The following is a 13,728-nucleotide window of genomic DNA, read 5'->3' as shown; positions in this document are numbered from 1 at the left end:
CAGGAATGATGTTTTAACTTTATCATTTAAACTTAACTCTGGAAGCTTTAACACCATTGCTGATATGTAAATGAGCTCTCTGGTGAAACAGTCTGGTAATTAGTCAGAAAGAATTCCAGGTTTCATCTACTGAGCAAGTCTTTCAATACTTTTAATGCCAGTTGAGAATTACAACTTCCATTTAAAAATTACACTTTCCATAAATACACTGACTTTAGCATTAAGTATCTTACATGCCACTGTATTGTATTTTAAATACAATGTAAACATCTCCAAATGCTGGCCATCTCATCTTTACCTGTGCAGTTTTTGGACACTTCGGAGAGGGGTAGGGATGTGAGGGAAGAAAAAAAAAAAAAAAGAAAGAAAAATGCACCCCAGAGTACTTTGGCTGATGTTCCTGAGTTAGCCCTAGTACTTGCACTGGTCCTTACTGCTCATTTTGGAGTGGGAGCTTGTTCCAGCGGAGCACATGTGTTCTCGACACGCCATGCTTGGGGGGCATTTGACGTTAGAAAGGGGCGAAGTGAGCAGAAGCCACGCGTTCCTGAGGAAAATACATTGCGGTTCCTTTGGACGTTAATATTCGAGGGGGCTGTACATCTGCTATTTTAGCAGTACTGCTATTTGAGCTTGGGAAGAATTACTCATCTCCTTTCACAGAACAGGAGTTGCACCCACACAGTGTTGGGGAGGTGAAAGTTGATCCCAGCAGCTCAAACTATGACTTACTTTCAGAAATACACCCTGGCCTCTAGTGGAATAGTTACAAGCTGCATGTTGCATACATCTCCCCATTAAAACAAGGGTATGTTAGTTAGCCAAATGAGTAACCTTACCTGTGTAAGAAGCTGAGGAAAACTTTCCCCTCCTTTCCTAAAGCCAGTAAGAGAGTTTTTTAGAGTCTTGCTGCTCAGTTACAGCTGGCTCCTTTTGGAAACGGCTTTCATGGTGAGTAAGTAGCTGATACCACAGCATGGAATAGCACAGATTTCTGATTTAAATAAATTAATACTAAGAACGGGCTAATTCTTTGGCCTAAACCTCAGCTTAGATCAAGGTTCTTTTGGGAAATGATGGCCTGAGCCAACACTAGACACGCCTGTTGCAAAAGTGTTCAAGCCAACTTCACATAGCTCCTTGCCCTAATTTGGGTCTGAGTTACACAGACCTGCAGCAATAGAGTTGGTGCGTAAACATCCCTTACAACTGGACAATAACAGGACCATGGAGGTACAGTTCAAAAAACAGCACAAAAAAAGATACAGCCTTGGACTTAATCCCTTGTAAACAGAAGAAAAACAAATCAAAAGAACTGTCCCCCTTAAATCATCAATGAGCAAATTGCCAATAATTCAAACCTGGAGTTACTTGCAGTGTCTGTGTCCATGACTGGAGGCTGTAGCAGCATCCCACGGGCTGGTATTTTGACAGCTATGGCACTGCTCTCCACACGCTGACACACCACCTCTTCCTGGTGTTAACCCACAGCTCTGCCCAGGCTGTGCTTTCCAGAGTCTCTCCTTGCTCCCGCCGAGGTCACACAGCCCCATTTTCTTGTCTGGGTTTTTGTACAGATGCCCGAGAAGTGTTGAGTGATGGGGCCAACGTGCAGAGGAACCCAGCCAGCAGGGTGAGGCCCAGGCCTCCCCAGGCACAGAACATGGACCAGCCATAACCATGACTGATGTCCTCTGGCAGCCCATAGACGTAGCGAGGATAGCGAGATAACTCAAAATTGATCCCAGCTACGCATGTGCAGAGTGAGATGATACAGCATGTACCTGCAGGAAAAAAGCAAGAGGGTTCTACACTGCCCTCAGACAGGTTAATTATGCTCTGGTTTCTTCGGGTTTTTCCCTATGTATTTTCAAAGTCAGGAATTTTCAAAATCAAGATTTATTATTTTTTTTTTTTTTTTTTAGTCCTACCAGTCACTCTTCTTGCAAGGCAGGGGAGAGAAAAGAAAAAGAAAAAAAAAGGCAAGCTGTGTAGGATTACAGGATACCTCACTTCACAAATAACCAACATTGCCTTAGTTCCTTCTTGGTATTTCAAACTCCATCATTTTTAGTTCATCATGCTTCGATTTTCCTGAGACTTTATTTATTTTCAATGACTAAGGTCATCATGTTCCAGACAGTACTTGGGCAGTCTCCTGTAACTAGCTGAAGCCCTGGGCTTCAGCTGCGTACAGCACTGTTTAGTTTCTATGAGAAACATCAGACTCCCACCAGGTGTAGCCTAGGCCTACAGAAAGTGTCCAGGTCTTTGTCATCCTGCTACACATTCCCTAAGCACCTATGTAGAGCAGCAAAAAAGCTGAAGAAACTTGTAACGGAAGGCACTCTGTCTAATATACACTAGTACACTAGACTCAAGGTCAAGGTGGTCATTTTCCCCAGCTCTGGATCTGTCTCTAAATACTAGTGACAGCTCTTACTGCTGACAGTATGCCCATCACAGTAAGTGCAGAAGCACTCAAAGGGGACCCAGTCTGCCTGTTTCACTTACAGTACTTACCTCTCTCATTGCTGTGTGATAAAATAAATTAACCCATTTCCAAAGGAAACTGCAGTTAAGCAGCATGTAAGATGATCAAGGTCAGCACAAGCCTAACTTCCAGCCTTTCAAGCATCACACCATGTCAGCAGGGTGGTTTTCTGTGTAGCTCTCCAAAAAAACTCCTTGAGAAGGGTTACTTACAGCAAGGGAAAATCCCTGCCTCACAAAGTGGCACCAAACCAGTGCCATACCTAGCTGTTTGATACAGATGCCGTACACCACCAAGTTCCTTGCTTGCAGCCATTACGGATGCTGACATTGGGCCTCCAGGGCTGACAGGGCCTCTGGCTTTTAAGTAGAGCCTCATTTTTCATACTTGAAAGTTCTCTATTACTGCTTGCAATTTGAGAGTCCTCATCCTTGGAGCATCTCAGTAGCTCATGATTTTGGTGCATTTGTTGCTACTATGCCCCTTTCAAAGCTGAATTTTTGAGCCCATTTTTGAGCTGAACAATCAAAGTTCAGAAGAACCTTTGGCCATGCAGGAAGTCTGCTCCTAGCCAGGAAGAATAGATGTAACACCCCTGGCAAGCAGTGAGCTCATGTCCTTACCCCTGGGCCAGTGCTGTCCAGGCTTAGCTGGGTTTGGACTTCATTGTTACCCAAAGATGTGGGCATCTTTGAGCAGCAGCAAGGTATTTTATATTGATTTTTGTTTGTCTGTTTGTTAAGATTCCTTAGGGAAAACTGAGCTGAGCTGTCTGACAGGAGCTGCAGGCTCCACACACTCAGAGCAGGCAAGAGGACTGCTCACTGTGCACATGGTCCTTATGGCTACACACCAGCTCTCCAGAGCAGAAGGCTCGCTTACATACAGCTGGGTCTACTCAGAAACATGCAGGTACCCATGCAAGCACAGGTCCTGCCCAGTGCTGGAACTAGTAACTGCGCTGTGCTGATGGTTTGCTGCGCTAAGGAACTGCTTCATGTGTTTGCTGTGGGCTGACTTGACTTTTAAGAGCACTTTCCCAGCCAGCAATTCTGACTGTGGTGACTTCAGGAGTAGAAGCGAAAGGCTCTCACCTCCCATTAGGAAGAGCAGCCCAGCCACATACTGCATGAGCTCCTGCTGTTTGCAGCAGCCCAACACACCAATGATCCACCCAAACAGGATGATGGAGACTGCCATGCCAATGAAGCCAGCTGTCATCCTCCGCAGATCTGAGGAAAGAGAAAGGAGAAAAGCAAGAAAGAAGATGTGAAGATGGCAGCAGCCAGACAGGACAGCCTGGGGTAGTCCAGACAGATTCAGATTTGCTGGTTCTGAAGTTTATACTTCACCCAAGGACAACTCCTGTAGCTTCTTTGAGGTAGACAGTTTGCCCATTATACTGAAACTGAGGGAATCCCGCTTACTTGACTCCCTTCTGCTGGGCACTGTACAACTGGAAAGTATTTCTGTCTTGATGAAGAGGAATACTGGCCAAATTCTCCCCAGCATGGGACAGAAGGGGTGCACTATGAATATGGCAACAAATAGTGAATGTTACTAATGCGAGGGGGCTTTTTTTTTTTTTGTAATGTGGTGTGTTTCTTTGGGATGAAGTTTGTTGGATGAGTGTCTGCTGAAAATACAAGTAAAAGAAGTGAGAGGGGACACTGAGGAGAAGTAAAGGACTAGCACATGGAAGGCAGGTAGTGTGAACTGAAAAGAGGAATAGCAGGAGGACAGAAGCAGAGAGCAAATCAATAGAGTATGATGGAAACAAATCCAGTAACAAGCACTAAAAAAAACCCAACGTGGGTACCAACAATATGAACAGCAATTTGTCATCCACAATACAAGTGTTGTTCTTGTCTCTTCCTAGTTCAGTCTCCAGCTGGAATTCCTCAGCACTGAGGCTCACATGACAGGGGCTAGGCAGAATTATCTGAGACAATAGAACCAGAAAACAAACACAGAGAGAAGCAGGAGCCTAAAAAACTGATCAAATCATTCTCAGTGACAGGCTACAGGTCAGTCATCTGTATGAGAAAGACTTGGGCATAAGGCAGCTTGTGGGCCAGGAGCTGGTAACAGGAGGTTGCAGAGACAAACTGAGATGTTCCCTAAAGAGAGCTCATTGCCAGGGAGCTGCATCAGGTCACTGGGGTGCACACAGAAAAATGCAACAAGATTTATACAGACTACACAATGATGGAGCAGCTTTGCTGTAAGCCAGCTAGGAGTTGTCTGTCCTCAGATCCAGAATACGATTACACCTTGCAACACACTAGAGACATGCCCGTATTCCTGGATTCACTGCTTAAGCCCCTCCAGTCTCATGTCCCCTTCCAATTATATGGTCAGCTGTTTGCCCTTCCTCTATTTATGCTTAGAGCCCAGCGACAGCTAGCTGATTCAGAGCCTTCACTTGGCATTGCATTAAGGCATGAAGTAATCCAGTCTTGTATGCTGCTTCAGGTTACTTACGCAGTGCATGCCACTCATCCTGCCGGATGGTGTTTGTGATGTTGATGGGTAAGTTGCGAGGCAGAGAGCTGGAGGTGTAGTGGTACTTCACAGCAGTGCAGCGCTGAATAACTCCTGTAAAAGAGACATCAGTGTGAAACAGCATGAAACCCCTGTGCCTTGCACTTGCTGAGTTAGCTGACCCAGCAAAGGTCACACAGGGAAAGCCTTAGTTCAGTGACAGAGCACATGTAAAATAAACCAAAAAAACCAAACAAACAAACAACAGATTTCTGTTTACTACAAAGGCTTTGGGAATTAGGAGGGGAGGGAGCCTTGCTACAATGAAACACCCGCAAAGAGAAAGCAAGGTGTTGATCCAGGCAGGCAGGAAAGAACAGCTGAAGGTAAACAGTAATGACAGTCACCAAAAGCAGCTCCAGAAGCTTCCTAGAGTGGTACAATCTCTTTGGGATGGCTGAGGAGAGAAGAATGTGGCTGAGTACCAACACAACTGCTTTGTCTCTAAGAGGAGAGTTCAATCACTGATAATTTTGAATGAATGCCGGGAAGTGAACTGCATGGGAGACAAGTCTGAATTCACTCCAGCAGTCATAGGCTCTTTGCTTTACTTTCGCTGAACAGTAGTACCCAACTAGGCTTGTTTCCATTATAGCTTAAAGAAAAGTGTACCCTAGGTGTAAATATGAACCTACATGCACACTCCTCTTGAGAAGATTTTTAGTTTAGAAAACAACCAGTAACAGAGAAGTTACTAGGGGTGGAGGGGGAGGAAGGTGCCTTGCCCTTAAAGATGGAAAATAAATGTGTATGGCAGGGTGGAAGAAAAGGGCCAAAAAGGTAAAAAAGCTAAACAGTTAAAGAAGTTCCCCTTAAACAGTGGCTAAGGGTCCTTACCACTATTTGATTGCTGGGGCAGAAGAACTGTTCATGAACAATCAGTTCGCCATTGAGCTAATTAAGCTGGTGAACAATCACTAGCAGGGAGCTGCAGCCTCAGTTACCAGCTTTGCAAAAGACACTAGAAAACCCCAGAGAAGAAATGGGCTTTGTGATGCTCCCGCAGCAATAGAAAGCATGATTTTGTCCTCTAACAACGTTGACTGGGACTGTACCGACCTGATTCCTGCAAGGACCTGCAAAGAGGAAGGCCCCACTTCCCAAGATCAAGAGGCCTGGCCAATTCCAGCCATCAGGCCAGGGAGGGAAGGGGGATCTGAATTTCCCCACATTAACAAAACAGTAACATTCATTACTGAGTGGAACAAGCCAGATGTGCAAAGAACACGCCCCAAAAGGGGAAAACTCAAAGCTAGAGTTCCAAAAGCCACTGAGCAGCAAAGCATTTCAAGTGGGCCCCTACTACTACAAGGTCTGTAGTGCTACCCAAGTAAATGGACCAGCCAGATAACCCAGTAACAGAGGATGCCACTTCATCTGCAAAACCGCTGTAAACATCTGAATTAGGATCTTAGGCCATATACAGCATAGCACAGAACCTAATTAAATTTTACCTGTAGCTGTTGACTGAATTAAATTTCAATATTGATATGATTTACATGTGTTGTTGAGAAATACATCTATGGTACAAACTAAGAACATCAGATTTTAGATTACAATGCACTGGATTAATTAAAAGTAAGGTCTATGCACCTACCTATATAGGTAGCATATGTCTATGCACCTGTACCTATGCACCTATACACTAATTATAAAAATACTATATATGAAGCAGTATTTCATATAAGAGCAAGGATTACTACTTTTATAGCTCTTTCATTAAAGGAAAAAAATCAAAGACTAGAGACTTATATCCCTTATGATCAAAGCTACAGAATCCTCAGCTAAAATGTCACTGAGAAAATCTTTGCTCTGCATTATTGTAAGAGTCCACATGTAGACTACAAGTAAAACATCTCCACCTTCTTATACAACTCTGGTTATTCAGAAGTTTTCAAATATCAGTTTAAAAATTTTACTTCTAATCCTTTCTTCCCCAGAATTCAAAGTACTAATTTTATGTTGATAGCATATAAAATTATATTAAAACAGCAAGTTTGCAAAATGAAGAAATTGCTTGGAAGTTAGCGAATTTTAAGGTTTATGCTCAGTGCTGAACTCTAATGCACGGGCTTGGTGATAGTCTTTGGTCACACCATCACAAGTGATTTTTCCAGTAAGATTCCCAGTTCTCTGAGAACACAGGCTGGACCTGTTCCGGTGCGAGCTACCACAGGCAAAGCAAGGGAGGCCTCTCTCTGTAGGTCTGCTAGAAAAGCTGAAACAGGTAGGCAAGAGAGTTAGGGGATTGAGGAATCAGTGAGGATGCTCTCTCAGATGAATACCTACCCACTTTCTCCCAGAAAATTATAACATGCACCCAGGTGATCCTCAGCAGCCAAATTTTGCATCTGCAGTCACTAGTTCTTGCTTCCCATTTTCTGACTGAATCTCCAAGTCTATTTTGCACTACGCACTCAAGTATAGCCACTCCACAGGGCTACATTTACAGCGATATAACATCTTGTTCTCTAAGTAATCAAGAAAAAAGAAAATAAAAAAATCAAAATCAGGTTTTCAGTCTCAAAGTTATCATGTAGTCAAAGGTATTTCTAAGGTACTCCAGTAAGTCCTTTGTCCTAAGCCCCTGCATACCTTAAATCGCAGGCTATAAAATAGGGACAGCATCCTGCTCTCCATTTCAGAAACCTGCTGGCAAAGTGATTTTTTGTTTATAACATGCTTAGACCAGCACCATAAGAAAGCCTGACAAAATTAAAATCTTGTCTTCACGCAAGGGCTTGAATAGGATCAAGTCATGTGGTGAACAACAAGTAAGTGTTTTCTTTTTTGGCACATGAGTAAGTTGAGAATAGGACAGAAGAGGGCAGGTGCTTATGTCATTAGCTCATGTCATCGTGTCATAAAGCATGTGTACAAGAAAAAGGTTACACATAGCCAGGCTGATCCTAGTATTTCTTAGGGACATGAAAAGACCACTATGAAAGTTGCACTGCATGTGCGATTTTCTTGATTAAAAAAACAAACATAAGCAGCAATGAACTACATCCAGCAGTGTCACACTGACACTTTCACGGTCGAGCTACATGCCTGTGCTCTCCCACCAACACTGCTTCTCACACCTTGTCTTCGATGTGTTGGGGTTTTTTTTCTTTTCCCCTCAGGATTGCAAGTGCAGACAGGTCCCCTTCCCATACCCTCTCACAACCCTTAGGGCACTACACCTGAGTGTCCCTGGATGAGTCCTTTCTCCTGACTCAACACAAAGGCTGGGAAAGATCAGAGGATGTTGGCTAGAAAGAATTTCTGGACCTCCAGATACCTGGACAGAGCACATGCCCCTTGTCCCCAAGCTGCCAAGACACCTGGAAACCCAGACCCAGGTCTGCTGTGACACATTCAGTTTGTAATCCTGGGCTCAGCACACCCTGGCTTTCTCTCAGTTTAGTTTTCATCTCTCTCTGACTTTGAAATATGTGGGTTTTCTTCTCTGTACTGCCTGTGTGCCAGCATTAGACGGAGGAAATGGAGGGGGCTCTCCTTTGCAGTGCTGCTGCCTGGCCCGATCATATCTTAGAGCACTTTGGCTCTCACAAGAGCTGGAGAGCCCCTCTCCACACCGTGAGCAAGGCCAGGGAGCAGCCATGGGCAGTTAACACTGAGCTACCACATGAGGTCTGGCCCTCCTCGTGCCCCAGGACCAAGTGGTCACTCAAGCTCCCTGCCATTTCTGCCCAGGATTATGGAGTGCATCACAGCTATGGTATCACTCTGTCCACACTGCCACCCAAAGGCCACTAGGTCTGATAAATCAACCTTCCTTTAAAGATCGTATTTCCTGACAGATCTTACTTACCACTGGCCATGACCAAACAGGTTGAGTTTATGAAATATGCCGCTATAACAGATGCTCTACAGACCAGAGTCATTCCTATAACTCTTCCAATTAATCATTAGTTGGAAAGGATGGGAAGTACAGGCACCAGGCCTGAGCAGTTTTCTCTCAAGGGCCTCGTTACTGCCACAAACTGTTGTGTTCCTCTGCTTAATCATCCAGTCATTCTTCTCTCTTTCTCAGCTACATCATGGTACTATGAATTCATTTCTGCCTGATAGACGGAAGACATACCAGTCCCACCCCAGATTTCTCTCAAAGAAAGCTTGAAAAGCAGTAAAATCCCTAGTTTATGAGCAGTGATGAACCTTTTCTTAATTCTTTCAATTTACTGGTGTTAAAAAGCATGTTGTTCAAATGAACCCATCAAGTTATCCAAAGCAACCTATTACAACGGTTCTTTCCTAATTAAACATTTTCTACTGTCACCACTTTGTAAGCAACGCTTTTTTCCTATTAACAGCGAAGACAACTAAACAGCATATAATAATTCCCTGCAGGACTCCACTATGTAAGTTCTCCACGGAAAAGGTTTTTGTGGAAGCACCAGTTACCCAGCGTGTACTCCATGTAGCACAGGCTCTACAAGATTATGTACAGTGCTCAAGTTCTTACACTCAGAGAGTCCCTCCCTACACACACATAGATCCTTTTAGTTTCCCCACCAAGTGTTTCAGGTTTTTGGCCGTTATCTTTTACTGACTGCTAATCTCCATTTTCCCCATTTCCTTTGTATATTACTTCTTCTTTGGCCTTCCTAAATGTATTTTTAAAATGAAACCATCTATTTTTTCACAGGTCCAAAATAGGGAGTTTGCATTTTAAGAAAAATCCCACACATCATTCCTCTCTTACATTTTAACATTTCCCACTTCTCAGTTTTGCACTACATTTTTTTACTCTTTTTCCTTTCAAATATATGAATACATTTTATATTTTAAAAATATATATACTTTAGATATATAAATGTAGGCATGTATAGGCATCATCAGCTAAAACACACACACACACACACAAAAATGTACTCACCTGTTGCTAAAAGCCTATGAAAACCTCTAGCTTAAAGATTATCAGGAGTATAAGGTGGCATCACACAAAGAGCTAGCTGAAAAGTTACTGCAAAACGAGGAGAAAGCAGGACCTTCAGAGGTGCACAGTAGTGATCTTCAACCCACACTAGGAAAAAAACCCACCCATTTTTTTCTTTTTGGAAGCCCCAGATCCAGTATCATGCTTGAGAGAACAGCTCAGCCACAGCCACACCTGACCGTTGGCTGGAAAAGGCTGCTTAATCACAGTTGTCAGAGAAAAGATAGACACAGCGGGAACAAGGAAAGGCTGCTAGTAAAGCAGGTCAGGGGAAGGGATAAGAAGAGAGTCATATCTATTTAAAGATCTGACTCTACAAGAACTATTATTAATAATTTCCCCCTGTAAGATGACACATAAATCTTTACAGAAGCAACTGCAGACCTAATAGGCAAAGAATAGGAGAGAAGCAAGGCTTGTAGGAAAGGCAAGGTCTTTTATTAGAACAGCTGAAGGAAAAAAGGAAGTAGAAGGAAAACCTTTTGGATTTAGAGTCCCTCCAGCTTTACACGCCAGACCCTTAGGAATACCATTCACCACCCTGTAACGCCCTTGTGCATGCAGGATGCAGACTCTAGCCTCTCTGACCATTGTAGTGTTGGGAAAATACCTCAGAAACAGACGTGTTGAGGATCAAGCTAGTGTTCTTCCTTTCCCCCAACTTTTGCTAATCTCAATGGGAGCTGAAAGCACTTGGCTTGATGTGAAGGAAAAAAAATAGTTTAGATAACAGGCACAATTAATAGAAAGAAATTAATGAGCTGCCTTTTAGTGAAATGAGATCAATGTGGAAATAAAAACACATAAAATGGATCCTAGGAGATTAAATAGAGAAACAAGCTAATTACACAGCACTAGAGTTTCTAAGAATCACTGCTGTGCATCGGAAAGAATGGACAAAGACGAGCTAAGCTTCACAGTGCCAGTCTATCCATCCTCTGCTGTGCAGGACTGGCATCACAGTTGGAAGCCACGCTGAAGAACTGCTCCCACTTTCTTAAGATAGCATTTCCATTTTGTGCCTCAATGGAAGCACTTCTCCCAACTCCTACTCTCCCTGTGCTAATATGTACCTGCTGGAACAGTAAGTCCTGTTGTTTATCATTAACCATACATGGCATTTCTTACCCTAAGCTTGGTTTATATGTCATTTATTATGACTTAACGGACCAGCCCACATTATACCAACCAGTCCAGGAATTTTGTTCATACTTGGTGAACTGCTTGGTTTTGTACCACGTACCACAACAGCAGAAGACCCACAGCTTTGGCTCCCGTAACCCCTAGAGCCCTGAGTGACAGCTGCCACCATGAAGGCTGGGCAGTGCACTGCAGCAACGAGAACCCCCCATGCTAGCACAGGAACAACAGGTCCCTTTCCCCTTGCCACAAACACCACAGAGCCATAAACGACACCGTATGTTTCTCAGTGCTCAATACCAAGAGGGTGTCAGGGTTCGGGCAATGCCCACCGACACCTTGCTGGCGGGCCAGGCCCCGCGCCGGGCCGCAGAGGGGCTCTCCGAGGACGCGGTCCCACCCAGCACTGCACCATTTTAAGCCGGCAGGGAGACGCACGCGAGACCGGGATCGGGTCAGGGCCGCGCTCGCCGCCTCCCGCCCGGCAGAGGCACCCGGGGCCACGGGGGCTGTGCGGGGCCGCGCCCGCCGCCAGCCCCTTCGCGCCGCAGCCGCCGCACCCGCAGCCCCACCCGCGGCCCCGGGGCCCCGGCAGCCGCGCTCAGCACCACGGACAGCGGCGGCAGGCGGCCGCCTCCCCGCCGGGCCGGGGCCGGGGCCGGGGCCACCCGCCCGTTGCCGCACCTTTCCGGATGAGCTCCTCGCTGTCCGGCTCGTAGCCCGCGCGGTGACAGCGCCTCCAGAGCCCCGAGACGGTGGAGTTGAAGCGGCGGCCGCAGTGCGAGTCCAGAGCGGCGGCGGCGGCGGCCGGGGCGGGGGCCGGGGGTCGCCCGGGCAGCAGGGCCCGCGGGGGCCGGGCGCGGAGCGGCAGGTGCGAGCTGGGCGCCGACATGGAACCGGGCGGGTCGCTGCGCTTGTGGCCGAAGCCGCGGCAGCGCTCACGGTGCCGCCGCGCATCCGTCTCGTACCAGGAGTCGGTGCCGATGGCCACGGCCAGCAGGGCGAGGGCGGCGGCGGCCAGCAGCAGGCCGGAGCCGCTCAGCGCCTGAGCCGCGGCCGCCATCTTACCGCGCCGGGGGCGGCAGGGGCGGGCGCTTCCCCTGCAGCCCGGCTGGGGGCCTCCGCCCGCGGCACCGCCCCCGGAAGGGAACCGGGGCCAGCGGCCCCCGCTCCCGGTGCCGGCCCGCGGCGAGGTCAGTCCTGCAGCGGTGCAGCCTCCGGGCCGCTCCGGACGCGGCCTCCAGGGGGTTCTGGGGCCGCCCGCCGCCTCCTGCCGCCAGAGCGCCCGGCGAGGGGCTCCCGCTCCGCGGCACGAGGCCCCTCCTGGCCCGCGCGCGGGGCAACGGCCGCGCCAACGGCCAGCAACGGCCCGGCCGCGCGCGGCGGAGCGGCCTTGGCGGGGGCGGCAGCTGCGGGGCAGCGCGGGGCCGAGCACCAACCGCGCCGCAGCGGCGTGTGCTGGCGTCGGGGTTACGGTCTCTCCTCAACCCGCCGTTACCAGTTAATGGAAGACAAGCTGAACATTGTCAATCTACTTTATGCCACGGGACGCAGGCTAGATCCAAGCCATTAGTTAAATGCAGCGTTTCCAAGGGCAAGAAATAACTTCTGATCCAGCTTGTTCTATGGGACTTGTTCCTGCAGCTGCTGGACCATCAGCCCCCAAAAGCCAGTTGCTAGGGCATCATCTGCTCAGTTCTGCTCTCCGGACAAAACGATCTGGTGATATGGTAAAGTTTAAATTACAAATAGTAATGTCCAGGTTTAAAATCCTTAGTTTTGTTTGTTGAAAGCACTTTGAATTATTTCCCAGGAGCAACTGCTCAGCTGTAGGAGATGGAGTTGCACGCCCTGCCTGCTCTCTCGGCCACACAGAGCACAACTTGAACACCTTCCGCAGCACTTCTGCCAGGGACCCTGCCCAGAACAGGGCACCACCTCTCTTCCCAGAGCACTTATGCCTGGTGGAAACATGCAGCAACCACAGACAAAGCTTGTTTTAACCACATTTCAGCCTCATCCTCTTCAGCGGTTTGCACCAGACAGATGGGATCACCATCCATGCAGCTGCACATTCATGCCTTCAAGGCAGACAAATTGAAAGGGCTGCTGTCAAAAGAATTTTTTTACATATACCAACTAAATCAGGTCTTCCACATCATCCACGAGAATGAAAATTTTCAAATACAATCACTGCTCTAGGTAACATGGAAAAATCCTTCAATTATGACAGCTCTTTCCTGGAAAGATCCGAATATTCACATTTCCTAAATCTGCAATCCTATTATGCCACCCTACTCTCTACACCAGTTTCTCAGACTATAGTTTCAGAAGACAGGGGCTTTGGCAAGGCCATCACTTTAGAAAGTCCCCATGTACGAGAAGACTCCTTCCAATTGTTCTCCCCTCTGTGCTACTGCGTTTGTGTCAGAGCCACTCTTTGTGGAGCCTGTCAACCAGGTAGCTGATTAATCCATGTTAATTTTGATTACTTCGGAGAACAAAAAGTGGATGGGAGAGGGAGGCTCACAGCATAGCCCTAGAGGCAGAGTTACCAGCACAGCCAGAAAGTGGAGCATGGCGATGCCAGGGGCAGAGGTTCCAA

General features: G+C 47.0%; 1 protein-coding gene across 1 annotated transcript; it reads right to left on the bottom strand.

Annotated features, from left to right (window-relative positions):
- Nucleotides 1–136: 136 nt before the first annotated feature.
- On the bottom strand, nt 137–12,234 carry LOC102051340 (transmembrane protein 178B-like). The gene is made up of 4 exons (XM_055716530.1): nt 11,808–12,234; nt 4,979–5,092; nt 3,589–3,726; nt 137–1,784 (listed from the first exon to the last, which is right to left on the bottom strand). Exons 1-4 carry the CDS (start codon nt 12,184–12,186, stop codon nt 1,540–1,542), a joined length of 876 nt encoding a protein of 291 aa, XP_055572505.1. The 5' UTR covers nt 12,187–12,234; the 3' UTR covers nt 137–1,539.
- Between the last annotated feature and the right edge of the window lie 1,494 nt (nt 12,235–13,728).

This window comes from Falco cherrug, chromosome 7, assembly GCF_023634085.1.
Source record: "Falco cherrug isolate bFalChe1 chromosome 7, bFalChe1.pri, whole genome shotgun sequence".
Taxonomy (NCBI): domain Eukaryota; kingdom Metazoa; phylum Chordata; class Aves; order Falconiformes; family Falconidae; genus Falco; species Falco cherrug.
The sequence above is the reverse complement of the archived record's forward strand: the minus strand, read 5'-3'. Positions and strand labels throughout refer to the sequence as shown.

Bases quoted from the DNA above. Each gene is read 5' to 3' on its own strand.
- LOC102051340 (XM_055716530.1), bottom strand. From the start codon at position 12,186: ATGGCGGCCGCGGCTCAGGCGCTGAGCGGCTCCGGCCTGCTGCTGGCC. The intron at 3,727-4,978 runs GTAAGTAACCTG...CTCTTTCCTCAG, and splicing joins GGATGAGTGGCATGCACTGC to ATCTGCGGAGGATGACAGCT. The intron at 1,785-3,588 runs GTGAGAGCCTTT...TTTTTCCTGCAG, and splicing joins GCTGCTCTTCCTAATGGGAG to GTACATGCTGTATCATCTCA.